Source organism: Opisthocomus hoazin, chromosome 12, assembly GCF_030867145.1.
Source record: "Opisthocomus hoazin isolate bOpiHoa1 chromosome 12, bOpiHoa1.hap1, whole genome shotgun sequence".
In the NCBI taxonomy this organism is placed as follows: Eukaryota; Metazoa; Chordata; class Aves; order Opisthocomiformes; family Opisthocomidae; genus Opisthocomus; species Opisthocomus hoazin.
The window spans coordinates 15406165-15427330 of NC_134425.1; the positions used below are offsets into that span (position 1 = coordinate 15406165).

A 21166-nucleotide genomic window follows, 5' to 3' on the forward strand; every position below is an offset into this window, starting at 1 on the left:
AAGCGAGCTATAAGTGAGTGAAGCGGATAGTACCAATCTTTTTGTTGACGAAGAAAGCATAGCAGCATGTGATAGCAAGACTTCTTTACTAAAAAGTGTATGAGGATTAGAAAGAAAAGAAAGGAGAAAGGGTATCCTTGTGTCTTCACTAGCAGTCTTCTGATTTTTTTTTTTTTTCTTTAGGCCTTGTCAATGCTGCTAAATGGTACTCCATTTGCCTTTGTTATTGACCTTGCTGCACTTGCCTCTCGACGGGAATACCTCAAACTTGACAAATGGCTCACAGATAAAATTCGGGAGCATGGGGTAAAGCAGGATTTTTCTTTTTATTTCTGCACTCTGTCAGTGACTAACTTAAGTCACTTTAACAATTTGAAGAGTAGCTTTAAAGCTGTGGAAAGTGTCCATGGTCTGATAGTTCAACGCTTTCACTGAACTATAATAGCTTAGTGCAATTCTTTCCACAGTGCAATTGCCAAGTTTGAAATAGTGGCTTGGATGGAGTTTGGGAGATTAAGATAATCTTTTTTTTTCCTCAGGAGCCCTTCATCCAGGCCTGTATGACTTTCTTGAAGAGAAGATGTCCATCTATCCTGGGTGGCCTTGCTCCAGAAAAAGATCAGCCCAAAAGTGCTCAACTGCCTCCAGAAACCTTGGCGACTATGCTGGCATGTCTGCAAGCTTGTGCTGGGTAAGGATTATATTGCTTACATGGAGTGTGTAGTCTGTTTGCAGCTTGTTTGTTGGTGTATGACACAGCTAGTTTGGAATTTCACATGGAAAATGGGGTTAATGCGAGTATATAGGCTTGCAGGGATAGATTCAGTAGTATATTTAATTTTGCACTGAAACCTGTTGTAGACTAGGTTGTTCATGATTAGATACAGGACTGTGTTTTGGACAAAACGGAATACAGGCCATACTGCAGAATGGGACAGCATCTTGAAAAACAGTGACTGTGTGAAGGATTTTGTGATTGCATTAAGCAAATTACTACCCTAGCAGAAAGGACTAATGCAGTCCTTACAAGAGGAGGAAAGTGGTAACTGGGGATTGTAATGGAGACTGAGACTAGACATCTGTATCTTCTGTTGTCTTCATTTGAGACAGTCTCAAAGTAGTCAAAGGATGGAAAATACCTGATCTTTTGCAGATCAGATTGTTTAGTTAAAGTCCAGAAGAAAAAAGTGTAGGTCTTAGAGAGCTGTTTTATCTGCTAAAGGGAGGGGTAGACTAAAGAAAGGCTAGAGGAAACAGAAACTGGGCAAATCGGTTTTTAAACATTATGTTCACATTTAGTAAAAGTGACTGAATGATGTGAAATATTTGTGGTGTCACTTCATGCTGTCGGATCAGGATGCTATTTAAGTGCAGCAATATTTCAAAGATAACTAGGCATAGCATAGTGCGACACATGAGCCAGAGAGGCTGAAAGCTGGAGGTGGTACTAATTTTGGCGTTAAGTTTGGACACCAAAAGAGGCTGGCATGTCAGAGTGCATGCTGCCTGATTTAAGGCTTGGATTGTTAGCCAGTGTTGTCTTGAAAGATACAAGAAACATCTTTAAAGGTACTCAGGATGATTCATGGCTCTCATGTAGGTGCTAGGAAGTGAATATCAACATAGAATTGTCACGATGAATATATGAACTGAAAGGGAATTCGAGGTACCTGTAAAATTTTAGGAGAGGGGATTCTACTGGGACTGCAATTTAACTTCGAAGTGCTGTTGAAATATTGTTTCTGAAATATGATGGTCTAGCACACCTCTTGGACTGAGAATTTGGCTGTTATTTTTCAACTGAGAGTGCATCCTCTGAGACTATAGTTCACACATTAACTTACATTATTTCGCGTGCTACCATGTTCAGATTTTAGAGGTTTAATAGTTAACTGTAGACTTGACCTAGTGTCACTGTGTTCTGAATCTTAATGAGTTACTAAGTTTTATTTATTCAATTATTTCCAAAAGCCAGTAGTTCTCTACTGGCACAATTCTCTCAGTTCTTGGTGTCTTTTTATAGCTACTTGTATTCCCTTTCATGCAAGAATGTGACCTACTTGCAGTCATTTTCCATTAGTTATTCTCTTTGAGCTTGGATTTCTTTCATGAAGCGGTTGCTTTGATTAGCCTAGGTTCCAGTCACAAATGGAAGCAGACGTTGTAAAGACTAGAAGATTAAAATCGCAGTAAACATTAAATACGTCTGGGAGGGTAGTTCCACTTCACTAGCTGAAGTCCGCCATCTCGTAAATATGTTGATTTAGGAGCCTGCTCTTTATTTAGGCTGTGGTTATTTCTTGTCCTGTTTTGTGTCCCGGTAGGCCTTTTTCTTAGCCACTGGGACCCTACGTGTTCCAAAGCTCTTTATTTTTGGTGCAGCTTGTTTGTCACTGGTGAGCACTGCAGTTGTGGCATCATGTAGCAGCGAAGCTTCAAAGAGAAATAAGTGTTCCTTTTGTTACCAAGTGCTTTTAAAATGAAGTCAGGGTGGTTGCAGGCACCGCAGGCTGACCAAGCCTGTGGTTTGGTAACAAACTGGTTATGAGGAGTGGTCCCCGCAAGGAGCCGTGGAGAGGGGCAGCAGTGCCTCCTCCATACAGTCGTGTCTGGCACAGCCCAAGTGTGTCCGCTTGGGGAATTGATCACTCCTTCTCAGTCCCTGCCTCAAGAAGGGAAGAGGCTGCTGGCTACCTGGGCCTAGGGGAATGAAAAGGCCTTTCCTTTGTAACAATCGGTTAAGGTATGCAAGAAATGTGAACCTGTTATTCCAGCAAGCTGGAGAGCTTCCCTTCAGCTGACAGTTTTGTTACTCTACAGCTGGCTTATTGTGGTCCCTGGCTTTCTTCCTTACTCGTGTTTCAAAGTTCTCCTTCCTGCAGTTTTCCCCTAGTTCTCTTCCGTAGTGGCTCTGATTAGGTTAGATGCCTGAATATATTTTTACATAGGATGTGAAAGAGTGAACATTATCATTAAGATCTACTTATCAAAGCACGCCCACATACTTAGTTCTTCATATCATTTGCCTCAAATGCAGGGGTTTTTTTGCGTAAATCTGCAGTTTTGTATTATCTAAAAGTATTGTGATGTTTGCATCTTGATACTGCAGTATGTCTTTTGACATGAGAAGTTAACCCTCAGTCTGTCTAGATGGCAGGACACAACATTAGTGGCTCGCTCTAAAGCACAAATGTCCTAACCGGTTGCCAGAAGCATCAAACTCTAGGACTGTAAGCCTGTCTTAGGTAACACAGCAGCCCACACTGAAGACTATCTACAGCAGTTTGAAGTTTGTTTTACTGAAGCAGGCTAGAGTGTTGAAGAATAAAGACTTCAAATCTAACTGCTACAAAAAAAAAGGGGATGGCAAAAGATTGAGGCTGGAAATCTTGTGTAAACTCAGCTCTTTGGTCCCTGTGACCGTTCCCTGGTTAGCTGGAGTGCAGTGTGGTCTTGGAGCGCCTCCTGCATCAGCAAAACTTGTTAATTGGTCATACACTCATTTCAATGTTGAGACTTCTGAGACTCTGGCATTGGGGTGTAGGCAAATACATATTGTAGGTACTGAGCCTATCATGTGCCTTGCTCAGAGCTCTGTCTTCAGGTCTGGTTGTACTTTCTCAAAACAGAAATGCCTTTGGGGGTTTTTTGAGGGTAGGTTTCTGATTGCTTTTCGGTACACACTCTCCAAGCGCCTTGGCTTTTTGCAGTCTTTGATACTAGGCCCTGGTGAGAGGATGTTAAACCGTGTGAAGGACTCAGCTTGTGAAACAGTTGATAAAATGTTTATTGCCTTGTATGGAAACCTGCTCACCCATGGTATCTCCCCAGCTTCCCATGTCTGTCTTGTGCGAGCTTTTACCTGAACTAGGTAGTGGATCACTGGCTTTGGAGAACAACTGGAGGCACTTAACTCTGTGTAGCCTGTAATGGGATACTTGCCAAAGCTCAAGGCTGATTTGCACCTTGTTTTCCTGCCTTAATCATCGGCATGGTTGCTCTTGCTTTTTCCCCTCATCTAAAGAGCTGTACAGTAAAAGCTTGTGAATATTGAGTTAAAACAATGAGTCTGCAGACAAGCTTAACAAAGCTGTGTTGGTATAGATGCGCCATTACAGGAAGGAATCTACTGCTTTAGCTGTCCTCACCAAAAAGGTAGAACTGGAGTTCAGGAAAGCTGTAAATAATTGGCTGTATTCTCCAAAAGGAAAATGTTAGTGTTGTGTTAGTATGTTTGTGGTTAGGTATGTCGTCAGCAGAGCTGCCTTTCCTTCTGGTGTGGGAGCCTGGCAGTCAGACATGGAATACTTTGGAAAGAGGTACTGACTGCTCTCGGTTTTTGCAATGACTTCATGACGAAGTTTGAGTTTTCTTTTGGCTTTTGATTATAGTGTCCTTGAATAGTTAGGTTTCCTGTCTCTATTTTGGTTTAATGTTAGTGCATGAAGCATGTCTTTCAGTTTAGACAGATGAATTTTAGTGAAGCAGGTGGTGGTATTTACCTCTCATCCTTTTTTGTCTTGGAGTGTGTAGCCCAAGCTTTAGTCACATTGTATCTCCTCTTTCGGAGAGACCTTGTGTGTAACGAGATCAATCGCAAATGGTGAAGTCGGGGGCCAGGAAGGAGCCTTAAGGAGTATGTTTGAACACGGGATCATAGCATCAGTTATTTTGCTCTTCCAAGCACTGTTGGAGCCATGTAGGTACATTTCCTAGCTTTCTGTAAGTCATTACTTGCTGGGGTAACTGTAAAGTGGTATTCGAATTATTGAAAATGAGGGAATATTCTATTGGAGATTAATTTTCAGAACTGCAGTTTAAAATTTTCTATTTAAATATAACTGTTTCTCTTGAGACATGTTCTAATGCAAATTTTGCAAATCACAAAATGTAGCTTTTGCTGGGGTGGTTTTGCCACTTCTGTTTGTGAAATGTGGCCCAAATTTCTTTAGGAAAACCAAAGAAGCTGGGGGCTTTAGTTTCATGAATGTTACAAGGCTCACTATCCTCCTTTGTTATTCTAGGAGTGTTTCTCAGGAGCTGTCGGAGACCATCCTCACCATGGTAGCTAACTGCAGTAATGTCATGAACAAGGCGAGACAGCCACCCCCTGGAGTCATGCCGAAAGGCCGCCCGCCCAGCGCCAGCAGCTTGGATGCCATCTCTCCTGTACAGGTAGACAAATGACGTGCTGTATTTTTAGGTGGTGGTGTTGATTTAGCATTAGTTCTGCGCTATTTGAGGTCTTGGAGCAAGACTAAGTAAAACATCATCAGGCTCCCTTAGTTTTATGCTTGCATGTCTAGATAACTTGCTTGTACTTACAGAATAGTGCCTGAGGGTTGTAGTTGAGAACTGTCTTTTACTTGACAAATATCTATGAGAGGTAACTGAAGTACAGCAGGATGGGAGCACTGAAGAGGGATAGAGATTTGGTTTATTTAAAATAACTGAGGGTTTCTTTGAAGTGGTAAGATTTACTAAGACTTTCGAGGATTAAGCACTGCCTTTGAACCTGGTGTGTCTTGTTTGTAGCTTCACGGGCCAAGCAACAGTGCTAGAGCGTAAGGACTTGTTATAACTGGGGCTCTTCAGCTCTCAACTGAACTGCTCTTTTAAAAACAAGGTACATTTACTCCCTGCCACTCATCATCCCTTCCTCCTCTGGGAGCAACACTTTACAGACAGGTTTTGCTTCTAGCAATTACATTCAATGGCAGATTTTAATGTGGCGACAAGTTTTGCACATGAAATAGTGGCAATTCAGCTTTTAAGAATGTCTGAAGCATCAGTAGATTACGTAAACTAAATAGAGAGCAGTTTCCTGTAAATTGTTGCTGTATTGAAGTTGCTCATCAAATGTACCAAATATCTTGGCAACCTGCTGCAAATAACTGATGTGAACAAATAGGGCAGCAGATGTTAGTCTGTATCCGTGCTGTCTTTTGGGTGGATAACAGTTTTCTGCTGTTCCTAGTCAGGAACTCTTAACTAACTGCTTTGTCAGCTGGTATCAGCTGGTATTGTGCTTTGCTCCTACTCATCATCCAGGTCTTAATGTTTTGTTGGTTTTTTTTTGAGGACTGCATTCAGGTATTTAGCTGTGAAGAGTGAGCATAATGGGATTCTTCAGACAGGCAAAAATATTCCGTAAACTTGGTACGAAATACCCTTTGCAAGTATAGGAGTGATATCTGAGGCCGCAAACTGCAGAGCATAAACTGCTCTAATATGAGAATCTGCGTGCTGGTGCTTATAAGCTTTTAGTGTTGTGTTACGCTGAACTAGAGACTGTGGAACAGTCAGCTTTTCTGTAAAACCTCTGATAGAACAGGATTTTGTGGGACTTTAGAAGAAAAAGTGAAATCATATTCTGTAGACAATCTGATCTTTTGGGGTGATGTGGATGACTTCAGAATTTAAAGTAACCATGCAGAAAAGCTCTTCACAGAAATGTTTTGATATGTAGCTGTCTTTATACCGAAGCTGCCAAAGATGAGCTTGATGGCAGTTTATGGATGTCTGTATAATCTTCCTTCCTTCATTCAGATCGACTCGCTTGCAGGAATGGCATCGCTTAGTCTAGGTGGCTCAGCTGCTCCTCATACCCAGAGCATGCAAGGCTTCCCTCCAAACCTGGGCTCTGCGTTCAGTACTCCTCAGTCACCAGCAAAAGCGTTTCCCCCTCTTTCCACCCAAAACCAGACAACAGGTTTCAGTGGCATCGGGGGACTCTCTTCCCAGCTTCCAGGTACTGCTATCCGGGTGGAGCAGTTTGTGGTTTTGATCCATCAGCGCTAAGGCACCATCATTGCCGTGGTTGGAAATACCATGGAACCGGACACACAGCTGTGTGTCGTGTGGGAGGGAGTCAGACAGTCCACGCTCCTAGGAGGACTTCAGAATGTTGCAGCTGCAACGGGTAACAAGTTTGAGCATCGAGGGGGTGACTTGTTTAGAGAGATTTGTAGCAGCATTATTTTAGGTTGGGACAGAGGTGGGGAGTTGCTTGAGATAAAACTGCTTGGAGTTGGATAGTTATGAGGGTATATAGCTCTGAGTTCTTGGAAATGGCAAGTGCTGGGAGGGAGAAGTGTGTGCTGTGAAGGGTGCAACTGAGATGCCTAGTTGTTTGCTTTTTGGAAGGTGGTCTTACTACGGGTTTGCTTTTCGGTAGGTGGTCTTACTACGGGTAGCCTGACTGGCATAGGAACTGGAGCCCTGGGCCTTCCTGCAGTGAACAATGACCCATTCGTGCAAAGGAAGCTGAGCACATCTGGACTGAACCAGCCTACATTCCAGCAGAGTAAGATGAAACCTTGTAAGTGGTAGTGTTGTCTGTGGCTGTGAAGTGTGACTGTGGTCTGCAGTTCATCTGCATTTCCTTCAGGGGAGGCTTGGACCTGTAGGTGGTCAATGGTATAAATGTGGCGCTTGTGTTATGCCAGTAGTCTGAAAAAGGTGCTTCTAAACTTCTATACTAAAAGCTTGCCAAGTGGCCCAGGGCAGATTAAAAAAAGGCTGTTAGTGTAAAAATATAACGTGTTATGGATTTGCATGAACAGTGTGTTTCTGTGTCCTTTGTTGTGCTGTGTTTTGAACAAAAGTGTTGTCCTGCTCTTTATGGAGAGTTGTATGCATCTGGTAAGAGGGTGGGTTGGGTTTTGTTGTAGCAAGGTTAAAGCTACCTGGGTAAGGTCCTGTTGTGGCGGAGAGCTTGACAGGTGAAGCAGTGACTTAGACTGCAACATGGGAAGAAATAAGACTAATATAAGTTGTTGGGAATGTGGTTTTTGGAAGGAGTCATTTGGTCCTTGACACTGAGCCGTTACCCATAACTCATTTATGCCTCTCAAGTACGCTCACAATGAAATGTTTAAACAATCAAATGTTGCCTTTAGGAAGCATAGACCTGTGCTAAACCCTTAGCACTGCTGTTACTGCGTATCTCAGTCTCCTCTGATAGCTCCTCCATAAAAGCAAAGTCACCAGCCTCTGCAGATGTGCAGTGGAGGTGGCTGTAGTCACCATTGGTTTATATCTTGGGCTTGAACATTCATTCAGTATTAGCTTAGTTGAAGCTCGCTGGCTGGCCTGAAAGTTTGTGTGAAAGTTTGTCTGCATGTTTGTGTTGTGTAGCATGCTTTTTTCTGGTCTGTACTGCATTCATTTACTTTAGGTGTCAGTTGAGGTTAGCTTGGGATGCAGTGGGGTCTAGGGATTCAACAGTATGAGGTTAATTCTGAGGATTTGGTTCTTTTGCATAAATATAACATATTGAAAACAGATTTTTAAATAACAGTGCCTGTCTACTAGAAGGGTTAAATATCCTGCTTTTCAGGAGAACTAGCAGGCTTTGTATGGGTCGGTGGAAGAGTTGAGAAGGACGAGATGAAATCTTGACTGCCTGCAGTTCTGAGCATGATACCTCTTCCCTTTCTGAACAGCTGACTTATCTCAGGTGTGGCCGGAGGCTAATCAGCACTTTAGCAAAGAAATAGATGATGAGGCAAACAGCTACTTCCAGCGTATTTACAACCATCCACCACATCCAACCATGTCCGTTGATGAGGTGAGTTCCCTTCTGGAGCAGTTGCATCGCCTGTCCAGAGACTTGCTATAAAGTTGATAGTAATTATTCTTTCATGTATTTGTTTTATTAGACGATAATAAAGGGCTAGTAGTAGATGCTTGCAGCACTGCATTTTTGCTTGGTTGAAATTGTATATTTCCCAGGCAGCATGCTTTCAGAGTAAACTTGCAGCTGATCATTACATTCAGCTTGGACTTCCGTGAACTGAAGACTGTAGATGTTGTCTAATTAACACTCCTAAAATGATGCTAAGTGGGAAGAGTTCAATGCAGAGTGGAAGCTTATGTGTTCAAAATAAGTGCTAAAGTGTGCCTTTAAACAGTTGGTATACATTATATTGAATGTATTAGGTTTTGAAGTGTCTAAAAGTGACTACAACTTCTAAATATATAAAGATGTCCTAAGTTCTGCCTCTGAGCTTCAATAATTATTTTGGTTAGTCTCTATGAGAGTAATTAGCAATCTGATGTACTTGCTCTTTGAAGTACTTCAAATGTAGTTTAATATATTTGTGTGGTTATAAATTATGGAAGACACTGAACATAAATTTTGATTTTTCTAATCTGGAAGTAATGGAGTAGGCAGTGACAAAAAGTTTTATGTGAAAACAGCTACTTAAAAGAAAGGGGAGAAAACTGAAGTCGGAAGAGGAAGCTTGTTGTAGTGATGTAGTATCTACCAACTACAATGAGATTTTCTTGAAGCAGTTATTCTGCAGTCTAGCCAGTGCTAGTACAGTTTACCTTAGGTGCAAGCGCTCTTGAAACCTGAAGGTGCAGAAGGGCTGAAATAGAGCAGATTTGTTGGTAACAATTTCCAATTTCTTTGCAGGTCTTGGAAATGCTGCAGAGGTTTAAGGACTCAAATATTAAACGGGAGCGAGAAGTGTTCAACTGTATGCTGAGGAACTTGTTTGAGGAATACCGTTTCTTTCCCCAGTACCCAGATAAAGAGCTGCACATAACAGCCTGCCTCTTTGGTGGGATAATAGAGAAAGGACTGGTTACTTATATGGCATTGGGCCTGGCCCTGCGCTATGTTCTTGAAGCCTTACGAAAGCCTTTTGCATCCAAAATGTACTATTTTGGTATTGCTGCACTAGATAGATTTAAAAATAGGTAAGTGTGAGTTTTTTGTAATACTGGTAACAGTACTTGTAATGTCGTTAACCTCGAAGCTGCTCTAATTATGCAGTACAAGATTGCTTGTATGTGTTAGAAATTTACTATTACTATTTGTACTGTTCATTACTGAAAGGCTGGCTAGGAAATAAGCTCTAGGACTTTGGTTTTACACAGAAAAATATAGCAAAAAGTATCATTAAAAAAAAAAACCTTTGAGAAACCTTTTAATGGATTGCAGATAGAGGAGACTCTCAAGGCAGGCTGCAGTAGCTGGCAGGATTGTACACCCGTGGGAAAAGTCTCCATTTTGGAAGAAGATACTTGAATTTGAAAACTAGTATAAAGCTTCCTGTAATTATTTAATGACTAGAAATGTGTGGGCTTTGAAGTGTGGACTCATAAGCAAGGAGCACATTATCTTTGGTCCTTCTCCTTTCATAGTTCATCTGCCCTGCAGTATTTTCTGTAATAAAAGCTGTTGCTTGTGGCAGTCGTAGTTGGTTATCGTGTTGTGGAGTTTGCTGACCACAATGAATAAAGACACTTAAAGCTGACATATTTGAGACTTAGCTACCTTCTTACTTCTCTTAAGGACCATTTTAAGTGGGAGCTAAAGATTTCACTCGCAATGAGTAGTAACAATGTCTACCATTCATAAGTAGAACTATAATAATTGGTGAGCATAGGTGAAGCTTCTGTCTTGGGTGTTAGGGCCACTCTGATTTGCTGTTTAAAATACACTGAGCCAGACTATAAATTACTTACCCAGTAATCTTATTGCAAACACTGAATATAAATGCAATTTTGTGCTTGGTCCGAAGTACCAAGATGCAGGATAAGAGTTGTTGCTGTGAATAAACCTTGTATTTTGCTGTTAAATGAATTGGTTTCAAACAAGTTTTGCAACAAAAAGTACTTCGTAGAAAATACTTCGTGTCATAGCTGGTGTAAGGAGTCCAGAAGTAATTCTGTGATGCAGTATGGGAATGACATACCGGTGTTATATTTGTATTTCTCTGTAATACTGTTTCTGATCTGGGCTTATGTTAGTGTTTTGTCTGACAGACTGAAGGACTATCCCCAGTATTGTCAGCACTTGGCTTCTATTAGTCACTTTATACAGTTCCCGCATCATTTACAGGAGGTGAGTGTGTACGTATTAGCATGCTAGCTTTCTATGATTTTACATTTTTTTGAGCAAATTCCTGTTTGCCTTTGGAAAAATAGTCTGAGCTGTCACAATTTTAGATACTGTGCATCCACAGAATGAAATGCCTTTTCTTCAAGGTTTTGCCAGGGATGGGGTGGACAGGTGATGGTGGTTGTCTGGTACCTCTTCTGTTTCCGTAAATCTGTTTGGGTTGCTTATGTTGAAATAGCTACCTGAATATAACTGCATGATCAACCAGTGCACATGGCCACGCACAAAGGTTTTAAAGTGCATCGGTGGATTCATTATTCCAGTCCCTTAAGAATTTGGAGTTTTCCGCTGAAACAGAGGGCATTCAGCTCACTTTAATACAGTTTCATACTCAGACCTGCAAAAGCAATCCAGATAAAGGTGCGAAAAATTTCATTGCTGAAGATCTGATCAGAGTATGGGAAATGTCCTGTAGTCCAAGAAGTAAAAGCAGTGTTGATCATACAGTGTCTGCCTCCATGGTGCTGTCATTGGTAGAAATGCAGAAAAGCTAATCCCAGTGGCAGAGCTTGAGAGCATGATCTAAATAAGGAAAAATGTGCAGCTCAGACGTTAAGGTAAAGAGGCTGTCTACCCAAAGCTGTGAAGTCGAATAGCAGCCTCAAGTTCACTAACAGCTTTCAGACGATATCTCTTAAATAAGTGTGGTGTCTGATGTTATAGATTTCTGGGTAAATGTATTTCGGTGGGGAAGAAACTTATTTTCTGCTGTGGAGCTACTTTAGAGGATGTAAGAACTTAGTTGGACATTTCAAAACTGTGGTTTTGCTTATAAATTGTGAACATCAGACTTTACCATTTCTACGTAGCTGTAGGAGTCCTTGGAGAAGACAACTTATCTGCTTTGTAACCAGTTTCTTGATATTGATGCATTTCTTATGCTGTTTCCCCTCTTTTTGCTCTGCTGTCCCAGGCCTGCAGGAATGGGGGTTTCTGGGTGGTGCTCTAACATTTTAAGGATGCCGAATCTCTTGATGCTTGGCATCAACCTGTTGATGTTGGAGATGGAGCTTGAGGCTCCTCTCCAGTAAGAAAGACAGTATATAGTGACGAGGTGTGCTGCTTAAGGTATTCAGTTGTAGTTTGCAGACTTCCTTCATGGCATTAGTGTGAAGTATTTTAAAGATTGCTGTCAAACTTCTATACTGCTCGCACTAAAACTCAGCCCATTGTTCTGTTGTGGTTTGTGAACTTCTGTATGTGCTTCTTCACCCTGTTTTAGTACATAGAATACGGACAGCAGTCCAGAGATCCTCCTGTGAAGATGCAGGGTTCAATCACCACCCCTGGAAGTATTGCACTTGCCCAGGCTCAGGCCCAGGCCCAAGTTCCAGCAAAAGCTCCTCTTGCTGGCCAAGTCAGCACTATAGTAACCACCTCAACCACCACCACTGTTGCAAAAACCATTACAATCACCCGACCAACTGGAGTCAGCTTCAAGAAGGATGTGCCGGTAAGCATTCTGTCATGCCAGTCCCCTTACCGGAGAAGCAAAGGACTTAAGTTGCTGGTCTGGATTGAGTATGTACAGTCAAAATCCAATTTAGTTTCTGTACTACAGGTTTTGAGACTGTGAGCCATGTTTTATATCTGAAGCATATAACCTCTTAAAATATGACTGACATTTTTGTAGAGAGAAGGCATTTTTGATCATGAAACTATAGAATTACTATGGTGTCAAGTAGAAGTGCGTTTATTGAGGTTTTAGTTATCAAGACAATTACAGAACTATCATTTTTGTTAATGACTTGCAATAGAATTCATGAAATAGTTGGCAGCTGCTGTTGTCCTGGGGGCTTGAACACTTACTGCGCAGTAAATTGCATTTGACCTAGCAGTTCTAACTGCATTAGGTTTTCCAGATCTTCACTTATATAAACAAATCTCTGAGCTGCCAGTCAGAGTTACTACAGGTTTGGCAAGTTGATAGTATTGGCTATTCCACAGAAGGTGGTGGGGTGCACTTACTCACGTTTACGCCGAGGATGCGTAGAACTGTTTCTGTGTGATAAGTGATGCGCTGTAGTGTCAAGCCTGTCTAGCTTCCTGGCAGTGTCTGTGTATCATGCTCTTACAAGAAACTAAAGGAGGCAAAAGCTAAAGGTAGCTGGAAGTTGTGAACAACTTTTGGGGGATGGTTCATAGTGTTGCTGTCAATGTCTTTCACACCTGATCATGTCATGTGGATAATTCTTATTTTGTGGCATTTATATTGCACAATTTCAAACTCCAGTCATGTTTGATACTTAAAACTGTATCTCCTTTCCCCTGAATAGCAGTGTACCGGGTGCTAAAGCCCTTGGGTTTAGACCTGCAGCTGCAGGGACGTGGGTCACATTCTGTTGGCTTACAGTTGGCTTGCTTTCTCAGAAATGCAGCTCTGGGGTTTCCCCATCCCAGTTCAGCACTGAAGTGCTCCTGGAGACTCACTGCTGTACTAAGTACTGTGCTCTGTTGCACTGTGATTTTTCTCCAGGCTAACAGTGTACACAGGCTGTTAGCTGAACGGGTGCCATTGCAGTGGCACCTATTATATATGCATGTGAATGCTAGAAGTATTTCATACAGCAGCATTCTGCTGAGTATTAGTCGTCATTTGTAGAGTGAAAAAATCGCTGAGCTTCATTAGAGTGCTGCTAAAAATGACTCCGAGATGCTAAATGTCACGTGACAAGGCTCAATTCTTTTTTTCGCTTGACAGAACAGAGCAAAAATTTCTTTTGGTGTCGCCTCTAGGTATTGTCTGTTCTTAACTTCTTGTTCTCCCTCCAGCCTTCCATTAATACTACCAACATTGATACGCTGTTAGTAGCAACAGATCAAACAGAGAGAATTGTGGAACCTCCAGAGAATGTCCAGGAAAAAATTGCTTTCATCTTCAATAATTTGTCTCAGTCAAATATGACACAGAAGGCAAGTATGGAAGGATGCTAGTAAATTCAATTTTTTACATGTTTCTGGAAATCCATTCTGAAGTGGTGGGTGATGATGTTTTTATAAAAATGCCAGCTTGCAAAAGATTTGGATGGAACACACTATAAAGAATTAGTAGTTCCTGACACTTTCTGCTTGAAGCTCTTTGGAGATACAGTTTTTCAGGGAAAGAAGAGATGGATATGAGAGCTGTTCTTAATCTTGCTATCTCCTACAAGTTTCCTTGTTTTGGTATAGCCAGATCCTTTGTACTAAAGCAATGCTTTGTTTTCAGGAAAGCACTTCTAGTAGATGCCAAGAATAACTGATGGATAGTCCTCTCTAATGTTTTTGTTCTCTGAAAGTGCTGAAAAATACTAATGCAAGTTTCTGAAAGCCATTAATACAAATTTGAACAAACATTGACATCCCAGATTATGCCTTGCTGATTTTATGATTAAGTCCTTGCTGCTTGACCAGATCTTTGGATATTGAGACACTGATTTCAAAGCATTTAAAAAAAATAAACAAACAAACAAAAAAAAAAAAACCACAAAAAACCCTTAGTGTTAAAAGCAGCTGACCATGACTATGTGTTGGGCAAAGCTGACCCCAGAAGTTTTTGGTCATCTTCTCATATCTTCTGTGGCATGTATGTTTATGTTTGGTTTTGGGTTTTTTATTTTTTTCTCTTTTTTTTTTTTTTTGCTGTGGAGACAGGTTGAGGAATTGAAGGAAACAGTGAAAGAAGAGTTCATGCCTTGGGTATCACAGTATCTTGTGATGAAGAGGGTCAGTATTGAGCCTAATTTTCACAGCTTATATTCAAACTTCCTTGACACGCTGAAGAATCCAGAATTTAATAAAATGGTTCTGAATGAAACCTACAGAAACATCAAGGTGAGTAGTGCAAGTTTGCTAATGCTTAGGTAGATTTAAAGATTGAAGTGCGCTGTTCTCAGACTGTTTGCTTCCTATGTTGCTGGTTGTTCAAATGCAGAGTATCATTCAAAAATTTACTCGCTAGCTTACAATTGAACTAGTAGGTTACTTGTATGAATACTAGGATTCTTCTGTTTTCAGTCATGAATGTACCAAAGACTTAATTCTAATTGAATGAGAGGGCAAATCTGCATTTGAATTCATTTATGTGGGTGGACTCCAAATTTATGTGAGGCTTGCAAGTTATAACCTAGGGGAAGATTGCTTATGGTCTAGTTTGTTTGTACAGGGTGAGTATAAAGATAAGAAAACCACGCTCTGCCTTTGTGGTCAAAAAAGAATGAAGGCGAGTGTTTAGAAAGTGGGGGTGTGACAACCCAAATTTACTACAGGGCTAAGATAATTGTGAAGGTAGGGAGGAGAGAGAAGCAGTAGCCCTGTAAAGATGAGTGGATGAAACATGTTTGTCAAGCAAGCACTATATTTAAACCTGTTGGTGGAATTTCCTGACTGCCATGGGTTACGCTGTAGTGCAAAAGAATCTCCTCGCTCTATAGAGCATAGCTGACTTTGCTCTGTTCAGCTGATGCTCCTCTGAAGCTAAGGAACAGAGCTAACAGCAGAATAGTTGTGACATGATTCAAGTCTTGAAGTGAGAAGTAAATGGTTTCCCAAGAAGTACCAACTGTAGCCTTCAGATCTGTGGTAAAACATTGAGAGGAAGAATTACCTTCACAAGTTTTACTTTAAGCAAGTAGTCGTAACAGTCTTGACAGAGTAAATGGTAAGGTCTGGAAACGTATAATCCTCTTTTGATCCTCTTGAAAGAAAGGGATTTTGAAATCATTACAGGGCAGATTTACAGGGTACTGCCTGGAAGTGAAGGCTGCTCTTGAGTGTTTCAGTAATGTGATGCAAGCTCAGAACTTAATGTTCTAAAACTTCACATCTGAAGTCAGATCAGCTGCTGGATTTGGGTTTGGGTCTGATTATCTTCCAGTTGTTGCTCAAGTTGCTTTTTTTTCATTAGGTGCTACTGACATCGGATAAAGCTGCAGCCAACTTCTCAGACCGTTCCTTGTTAAAGAACCTTGGTCACTGGCTGGGAATGATTACGCTGGCTAAAAATAAGCCCATCTTGCACACGGTGAGCTTCTGTCTTTACAGATTTTTTTGGCATGAATCAGTATGCTCTTACGCCATAGCACAGGCTGTTTGGGAAATTTTACCAGCTTATTAGTGCCTCTTTTTGATGTGCTAAGTACAAAGTATGATTCCAGAGCTGGTCATTTAAGACCTCTGTATATCAGACAAGTTAGTAGTTAAGTTCTTGCTGAAACAAACTATTTAATCCCATGTAAAAATGTATATTTGTAAATCTTTGTTCAAAATATAGCTGCTGCTTAGCAGTCTGTAACATTCAAGGACTGTCTTAACTCAACCTTGCCAATGTGTCCTGTAAAGAAGTAGCATGTAAGTGGAGTTTTTGCAGTGTGCTGCTTGTTTTCTCCACCCTCTTCCCCTTTTCAATTGTTGATGAAATTTTTCAGGATTTGGATGTGAAATCGCTACTACTGGAAGCGTACGTTAAGGGGCAGCAGGAATTGCTTTATGTAGTGCCGTTTGTTGCCAAAGTCTTAGAATCCAGCGTCAGGAGTGTGGTAAGTGACTTTGTGCTGACAGAGTTATTGCTCAAGTGACAAAATAAGTACTACAGAAAGTAATTAGCTTTTTTTCCACAAAGGGAAAACTGGTTGAATTTCATGCAGAGAAAGAAAAGGAAGGTGAGAGCTTAATGTGAAGGAGTTCTGTTTTGAGGGACAGTACATGGCCCAGGTGTTTTTGCAGTCTAAATAGGTGGTGTTAGCTGAACTGTACTGTGGTATCCCTGCACAGAACTCTATTGAGAAATGGAAGGATGCTATTGAAGGGTTTCTAAGATCTATTCATTCTTTGATTTGATTTTTTTTAATTCACCCCACCGCACTTTGACCCTGATCAACTCTTGTAGGTTCTGCTTGACACAAAACTGATCCCTCAGAAGGACCAAGTCATTGTGTTTCTAGTTTAATGTTCAGCTAGCTTCCTAATGGAGTTGTAGTCAAAAAGAATACTGAATTCAACCCTAATTGCAACTGTACAAACTTTTCCATGTCTGTATGCACACATGTTCACGTTTCAAAAGTTTCCAGTCGGAAGTTATCCAGATGATTCAAGAAGTTTGTATAATACTGCTCCCCTCTTTCTCTTGTAGGTCTTCAGGCCTCCAAACCCATGGACAATGGCCATTATGAATGTTTTAGCTGAGCTACATCAAGAGCATGATCTAAAAGTAAACTTCTGTTTTTCTTTTCTCTACCTACTGAGTGTGAGGTTTACTTGACGTGCCAGTCAAGAAGGATGTTGTGAAGGACCAAATTTCACTTCTCGCTGCCTTAGCGTGGGGAGAATTGGGCATTGCTTAATTTGGTAGAACTTGCATGCTGACCTCGAAGGAGAAGAGTTTCATCCAAGATACTTGTCTAATCCTCAGTCACTATTAAAGTTTCTAGAAGGCGTGGGGTTAGAATGGGAAGCTTGGGAGTCGAGCGGCCCAGTAAATGTTTCGGGTATTTTCCTTGTGACATAACCTAAACTAGAATTGTTGTGCAGTTGAATCTGAAGTTTGAGATTGAGGTGCTCTGCAAGAATCTTGCACTAGACATCAATGAGCTGAAACCTGGAAGTCTCCTGAAAGATAAGGATCGTCTGAAAAATCTGGATGAGCAGCTGTCTGCTCCGAAGAAGGATGTGAAACAGCCAGAAGAGCTACCACCCATCACAACGACTAGTAAGTACATTTCATGTAGAATTCAGAACCTCACTGTAGAAGTTTAAATAGGACAGGTTATGCCATTGCAAAGCAAAATATGCTGTGGTAACAGTGCTGAATGCTTGGAGCACTTGGATAGTTTTGTAACAGAAGTATATGTACAGAGTTTGGAGAGGGAATGGAAGCATCCTGAGGACCAATTGTACCTGTGCTGTGTGTAGCTACCCCTTAGGGAGTGAAGCAGTATAATCGATTAACAAGATGTCAGAGGCTAAGCTGTATCGTAACAAACAGCTCTGCTGAAATGTGCTGAAGCTGGTTCGGTACTAATCATTGGGAAAATGGGGAATAAAAATTGCTTGATAAGTTTAGGAGGCTTCATAATCAAACTTTGTTTCTTGGTCACTTGCCATACTTCCATTATAAGCACTTGCTTTTCGATAATGGTCCAATACAGATATTCTTGTATTCCATAGCTGCTTCTACAACTCCAGCTACCAGCACCACTTGTACAGCCACGGTTCCTCCACAGCCCCAGTACAGTTATCACGACATCAACGTCTATTCTTTAGGAGGGTTGGCTCCGCATATTACCTTAAATCCAACGGTAAGTTTTGGAGCTGATTTGGTTTGCTGAAAGAATTGTTGCCACCATTGTTGTCACAGATCTCAGCTGGTGGGAGCAGCATTTTGTAAGGTGAAGTTATTGGAGATTCACTTCTCAAAAGTTTTGGGGAGGGTGAGTGCTAACAAGTAATCAAATGGAGAACTTTAGGGATGGTTAGTAGTTAATGTTAGCTAACAGTTTCAAATGGTTGAGTGATCTTTCACGGGGACATTTACATTAGTATCCAATTTTATTTCTGACAACGAGTGTCAGCTGGGATAGTTGCTGCCAGGATTTAAGCTTCAAAGTAGCTTCCTCCTTTTGACTAGTTGGTGACTTAGCTATTTAGTCTTTCCGTTGTGTTTGTCTGCAACTTTGGAAGAAAGTCAGATAGCCCTGTTTCAGAATTACCAAACTGATGTTGTAATAGCTGCATGTGGAATACAGGAGTGCTGCACTATGGGCAAGCTGTGACAGAACACTTAAAAGTTGGTTGGAAAATGGGAATGCGTAGAGTGGATGGGTTTCTGGTTTACTTTGTTCTCATTTAACTATCTAATCCTCCTCCAGATTCCGCTGTTTCAAGCCCACCCGCAGCTGAAGCAGTGTGTGCGGCAGGCAATAGAGCGAGCAGTGCAAGAGCTTGTCCATCCGGTGGTCGATCGGTCCATTAAGATTGCCATGACTACTTGTGAGCAGATAGTCAGGAAGGACTTTGCGCTGGATTCAGAGGAGTCGCGAATGCGTGTGGCCGCACACCATATGATGCGGAACCTCACCGCTGGGATGGCCATGATTACCTGCAGGGAACCTTTGCTGATGAGCATAGCTACCAACCTGAAAAACAGTTTTGCCACTGCGCTGAGGGTAAGAATCGCATCATCTGAAGCTTATTTCCAGCTTATTAGTCTGTAGACATCCAGTATTAGCAAATCACTTCTCCACATTGTAGACCTGTTGATTTAGTTGCTTAACTAGTGCAGGGATGAATTTAGTGGTCAAAAGTCTCATGACTCTTGTGGAATTACAGTGAGGAAAGCTGTGCTGAAATAACAGCTCATGTCAAACAGTCTGAAGGCTGCAAGGTGGATCTTGCCATGTTGCACACAAACTTCATGGCTACCTTTTTATACTGCCCCAGTGTTCTGTCCGATGTGGAGGTTCTATCTTTCTGTGGGTTTTGAGGTAGAAAAGCTAGAGGGGGGGGGACTGAATTGTTTCTGGGACTTTCTGGTGATCCCTTGGATTGTCTCAGCAATCATGCATGTTTCACGCAGATTTTATTTACTTGTGTTGTTAGCAGATAGGTAGTTAAGATTTTTCTGCACAGCTTGTTAGTTCATTGGGTTTTCCAGAGACTATTTTCAGCTCTCTTCACAAACAAAATTTGAGCTGCTGCTCTAACTTCCTCTTCTTGGCTAAATGGAGCACAGTTCACGAGCTGCTGGCCAAAACAGCGGCTGCTACTCAGAAAACTTGCTGTGCTTACTGTCAGTGTGGGCAACAGACAGACAAACATAAGGATCTTGGAAAGATCAAGATGTTGCTGTCCTTTCAGGGATTTAAAAGGAGAAGTGAAAGACCTGCCTACATCTATGCTTAAGGGCGTGCTAGTGTTGGACCTCTGTGAGAGTGAGAGCGCAAAGGCCCTTTTGCAAAGAGGTTGCTCTCTTGCCTTCTTCAGCCAGTTACAGTGCAGGATTTGATGGTCGGAAGGGAGCACAAAATGTTAGCAAGAATTGCATTGGCAGGTGTAGGATGGGTAGTCAATGGTGTAACTCCCAGGTCTCAAACACTGTTGATCCTTCATATACAGAACTTCAAGTAACTTTATTGCTGAGGTGAAGAGCAGGAAAAACACAGAAATTAATTATTCATCAATTTTAAACTGCCTGCTCCCATCCTTCTGGTTTAGTATTGGCTTTGTTAACATGTGAGCTGAGCCAGTGACCACTGTTAGTGGCTGTGCTAACAGAGTTTGGGTGTCAAGCTAGTAACCATAAGAGAAAGCACGGTTCTCCTCTGGGTAAGAGAGGCACAAATATTTCTCTGGTAGGCAGTGTTGCTGTGTTTCATCAGATGTGACTACAGTTCAGATAGGGATGTAGTTGGAGAAATGCTAATCATCTCTTGGGTGGCAGGAGAAGGTAGAGATGTGACAGGTGAGTTGTGGAGGCAGGGTGAATGCAGGCCGGTGCTACATCATGTCTACCAGGTATGATGTGCCACTGAAGAACACGCCTAAGCAGAAGTATTCGAAGTTTTGTGGAAGACTTAGTGCTGTGTATTGTGGTGTTTGCAAAATGTCATAAATGCTGTGAAAATATAACACAGTGGTCAAGTTTTTCTGTCCCTGAAGGCGTATGGCATTGATACAGGGCCAGCTGTAATCCAGGCAATTTTCTTAAGGGGTAATTATAGAAAAAGTTGTGTTGCAGGTAAGTGCTGTGTGAAACATCTAAAAATTCACACAGGCTTGTTGTATGAAGTGGATTAACAAGTAAGAATTTCTTTTATTTGACAGAAGCAGTGTAGTTTTCAGGAATTAGTCAGATAGGGGTACATCTTAATGGACAAGGAAATCCAAGTAGATTGGACTGTTTGCATTTATTTGCGTGTTCCGTTTCCAGTGGGAATTGCTGCTTTGCACCCTGGAAAGTAACTCCACCTGTTCGGGGTTCTCTTAAAACAGACTTCCAGAAGGAAAGACGAAAACCTGTCTCAAGAAGGGAACCAACTGAAAAAGGCTCAGGACTGCTGTTTTGCATGGTTTGAGATGCACCTTTATATCTTCTGATGACAGCCTAGGAAGTGGAAAAACTTTTAGGCTGTGATTGCGAGGCTTACTTTTCCTGCATTAGCATCTGTTGTATGTGTATCAGTCTAAAGCAGGGCTTTATTTCGATGCCCCGGAGGTAGGCTGGTGGAGAAAATGGAGAACCTCCTGCTGTTTTGTTCTTTGTTGAAAGTCTTT

The 21166-nt window shown here is 41.5% G+C and overlaps 1 protein-coding gene and 2 non-coding genes across 7 annotated transcripts in view; all 3 read left to right on the top strand.

The window, feature by feature from the left end:
• Window positions 1-21166, top strand: part of CNOT1 (CCR4-NOT transcription complex subunit 1) — a 59934-nt gene that overhangs the window by 23353 nt on the left and 15415 nt on the right. For 3 of the 5 annotated variants that reach the window (XM_075434132.1, XM_075434131.1, XM_075434133.1), the window contains exons 15-31: window positions 184-306; window positions 540-691; window positions 5025-5175; window positions 6550-6751; window positions 7178-7321; window positions 8448-8572; window positions 9425-9711; window positions 10783-10861; window positions 12141-12371; window positions 13691-13831; window positions 14552-14731; window positions 15804-15920; window positions 16324-16434; window positions 17028-17105; window positions 17426-17603; window positions 18062-18192; window positions 18763-19059. In XM_075434132.1, coding sequence (XP_075290247.1) covers window positions 184-306; window positions 540-691; window positions 5025-5175; window positions 6550-6751; window positions 7178-7321; window positions 8448-8572; window positions 9425-9711; window positions 10783-10861; window positions 12141-12371; window positions 13691-13831; window positions 14552-14731; window positions 15804-15920; window positions 16324-16434; window positions 17028-17105; window positions 17426-17603; window positions 18062-18192; window positions 18763-19059 — 2727 coding nt within the window. The remainder of the gene's footprint in view (window positions 1-183; window positions 307-539; window positions 692-5024; window positions 5176-6549; window positions 6752-7177; window positions 7322-8447; window positions 8573-9424; window positions 9712-10782; window positions 10862-12140; window positions 12372-13690; window positions 13832-14551; window positions 14732-15803; window positions 15921-16323; window positions 16435-17027; window positions 17106-17425; window positions 17604-18061; window positions 18193-18762; window positions 19060-21166) is intronic. The other 2 variants (XM_075434134.1, XM_075434135.1) reach the window with 1 other exon arrangement.
• Window positions 5499-5634, top strand: LOC142362942 (small nucleolar RNA SNORA50). Its single transcript, XR_012765397.1, has one exon. It is a non-coding gene; the product is annotated as a small nucleolar RNA SNORA50 (small nucleolar RNA).
• Window positions 15248-15386, top strand: LOC142362941 (small nucleolar RNA SNORA46). The gene has a single exon (XR_012765396.1). It is a non-coding gene; the product is annotated as a small nucleolar RNA SNORA46 (small nucleolar RNA).